Genomic DNA, 3,464 nt, shown 5'->3' with positions numbered 1-3,464 from the left:
GAAAAGAGTGGAGTCTGCAAAGAATATTAAGATACAGTGAACAAAGAGGAAAGAGCAAACTAGATGGGTTGAGATGTCACAGAAGCCAAGGGAAGACTGAAATCCATCCATTGGATTTAGCAACATGGAGACCATTAGTGACCTGAGTAAGAGGAGTTTCAGCGTAGCAGAGGTGTGGGGAAAGGGAAACACAACGTGACCCTGGCTGGCTGGTAGTGAATGGAGAAGTGAGCAGACAATTCTTTTGGAAAGTTTGGTCGTGGAGGAGAGGATTGAAGCAGAGTGGAAGCTGGAAGAAAATGGAGTTGAGGGGCTATTTTTTAAGCTGCTGGAAATCCGATCAGTTCAAAGGCTGATAGGAAGAATTCATTTGTGATAAATAGGTTGGCCTGAAGTTGAATTTAGCCAGGATTTAAAACTCCTTTTAAAATTTTATCCAAACATGTCCTTTTATCTTTCGGTATTCTAAATAAATTTCCAACTATTAATCACTGCTACTTCTAGGTTTCGCTGTGGTCTTGTTATCCCAGTGAGATTGCAAATTCCTGTAAAGCAGGATTCAAACTATTCTGCTCCCTTATTCTGGGTAGCACTTATTTCAGTGTCTTACGTAGAGAAAATTCTCAACAGATATTATTTTTAGCACTCTCATTTGTTTATTCTTTGAGGAAATATTTAATGTCCACTGTGTGCCAGGCATTATTCTAGGTGCTGAGGATACAAGGCATATTCCTTTCCCCCAAGGAGTTTATAATCTAGGGAGACAGTAAATAAACTAGTAATTAAATAGGAAAACACAGTAATTATAGAATGCAAGAGATATCCTGAGTGGCTACTTTATATAAAGTAGCTTTATATGTATAAATATATGTAATATATATATTATACGTATAAATATACATGTATATTTTTTCCCATGAATTCTTACCACCATTGTGGGTGAACAACCACAAGCAATTGGAGAGCTAAATGACTTACTTAAGGTGGAAAGAAAAAGATAGTAAAAAAAAAAAAAAAGGAAGTATTTTTGTCATAGTGTATACTCCTTTGTTTACCATTTCTAAAGTCATTGGGAATATGATGGCTGTGCTTTGGGGGAGTTTTGTTGGTTGATTGTTACTTAGCATTTGAGAAACTAACCAACTCTCCACATTTTCTCTTTTCCTTTACAGTAATTTGCCATCTTCCATGTATGAATGGAGGCCAATGCAGTTCAAGGGACAAATGCCAGTGCCCTCCAAATTTCACAGGGAAGCTTTGTCAGATTCCAGTCCATGGTGCTGGCGTGCCTAAACTTTATCAGAATTCCCAGCAGTCAGGCAAGGCGTTGGGAACACATGTTGTCCACTCAACACATACTTTGCCTCTGACCATGACCAGCCAGCAAGGAGTCAAAGGTAAGCTGATTATTTTGATTTTTCCCATTCATCAGAACTCTGTTAATGTGCCAAACCCATACAGAAGCCAAGTGTCTGCAGGGCTGGTATTGGAACAGAATATGGGCCCAGGTATATGGTGCCAGTGCTTTCTAGGCTATAGGGAATGGTATCTAGGAAATTAGAAAATGGAGCCCATCTTTCTCTGGTGATGCAGGACCAAGAGCTGATAAACATACATGGCACTGTTCTGGTAGGTCCTGGGAAATGGAAAGATGAACAAGATGGTGTTCTGGCCCTTATGGGATTAATAAACTAGTAGATCACACAGTACCTGCTGATGAACACTAAGTCTATTTTGTAGTCGAAGAGCTCTTGGTTTTAGTTCTAAACAATCTGTAACCTCACCTCCCTGGGCTTCAGTTTATTCATCTGGCACTTGGAGCTCAGAAATTCTATGACTCATTCATTCTTTTCAACCTGGCACCTCTTACACATGAACAAGTTTTAAAAAAGGAGTCAGAGAAGTGTTACTGGCTCTTATTCTTTAAAACCTGAATCTTAGCATCAGAAGATGAAATTCTGTCTGAAAGCTGCAGAGAAAGAAAATAGAGATGTAAAATATCACACTTTGGTATTTTGTGTGTGTCACAGGAAGCACAAAAGTATGTACACACCAGGTTTAAGGGTGAGAGAACTATGCTTTGTGAAAGTGTGTTGTAAATCTTACAGTCTCTACGATGGGAACTTTGTGAGAAATTCAAAAATAATCAAACTCTTGAGTCTTTATTACTCTTGTTTGATAGAATGTATGACCACAAGTAGCACAAATTTCGTAGTTTTATGACTCCTCTGAAGAAAATTTTTGTCTCATGGATCTGTTACTGTGAGAAGTTTAAATTTCTCTTTGTAAAAGCAGTTTTATTCTTTAAAGTATATAAATTCAGGTTTAATTTTTGAATGTCCCCTTTTACTCTCAAGAGTTTCTTAATGGCTGTGCAGCAAAAATAGATACACACTAAAAATGTATCATTTATCCCAGGTATAATATATATGTACTTAAGTATATGTGTGTATATAAAACTTAGTTTCATGCTGACTGGCATGAACATTTACTTTCATCCTGATGTGCGTATTAATTATTTATGACTGATAAATTTTCTTCCCAATCTGTTTTAGTGAAATTTCCTCCTAACATAGTCAATATCCATGTGAAGCACCCTCCTGAGGCCTCAGTCCAGATACATCAGGTTTCAAGAGTTGATGGCCCAACAGGCCAGAAGGTAAAAGAAGCTCAACCAGGCCAGTCCCAAGTCTCTTACCAAGGGCTTCCTGTCCAGAAGACTCAGACGGTCCATTCCTCATACTCGCACCAGCAAGTCATTCCTCACGTGTATCCAGTGGCTGCTAAGACGCAGCTTGGCCGGTGCTTCCAGGAGACTGTTGGGTCGCAGGTGAGCAACACTGCCCAGCCCATTTTAGTGATGTGTTCTATGTATAGTCTCATTGTAGTAGGAAAGACAGACTTGGTAAAAATAAGTTTTTTGTAGAAGGGGTTGGCAAACTGACCTGTGGGCCTGTTACTGTAAATAAAACTTTATTGGACACAGCCATACCCATCATATACATACTGTCTGTGTCTGCTTTCATGCTATGGACAGAAGGATGGTATACTTTCAATGAGATCATATGATCTGAAATGCCTAAAATATGGTCTGCAAAGCCCTTTTCAGAAAAAGTTTGCCATAATTTGTCATCTTTTATTTTCTTATAAAAATTTATAACTAGAATAGCAAGGTGTGAGTTGTTTGAAGTGCATTTTAAGTGTCATTATCATTTATGTGTAACTTTAGGTCTGTATATCATAAAGTGAGAGAGAGGCTGACTTTTCTTTAAAACTCATCATTGAATGTGCATAGCAAAAGCAACATAAAATTGCTGGTTCCTCTACCCCAGTTACTTGGTGCTTCCTGCTTTGGAATTATGTGATAATGACATAGCTTTGTCCTATGGTTCTTCTCTTGTCACCTGATTATGGTTTGAACCCCCTGTGAGAAGAATAGGCGAGATCTATTTATTATTCCTGCT

At 38.3% G+C, this 3,464-nt stretch overlaps 1 protein-coding gene across 4 annotated transcripts in view; it reads left to right on the top strand.

Moving 5' to 3' along the window:
* The window catches only part of LTBP1 (latent transforming growth factor beta binding protein 1), a 437,031-nt gene that overhangs the window by 226,073 nt on the left and 207,494 nt on the right, over positions 1–3,464 (top strand). For all 4 annotated transcript variants that reach the window (XM_007450947.1, XM_007450950.1, XM_007450949.1 and 1 more), the window contains 2 exons: positions 1,173–1,397; positions 2,556–2,830. In XM_007450947.1, the coding sequence (XP_007451009.1) occupies positions 1,173–1,397; positions 2,556–2,830 (500 nt within the window). The remainder of the gene's footprint in view (positions 1–1,172; positions 1,398–2,555; positions 2,831–3,464) is intronic.

The sequence above is a fragment of the Lipotes vexillifer genome, unplaced genomic scaffold, assembly GCF_000442215.2.
Source record: "Lipotes vexillifer unplaced genomic scaffold, Lipotes_vexillifer_v1.1 scaffold776, whole genome shotgun sequence".
Lineage (NCBI taxonomy): Eukaryota > Metazoa > Chordata > Mammalia > Artiodactyla > Lipotidae > Lipotes > Lipotes vexillifer.
The sequence above is the reverse complement of the archived record's forward strand: the minus strand, read 5'-3'. Positions and strand labels throughout refer to the sequence as shown.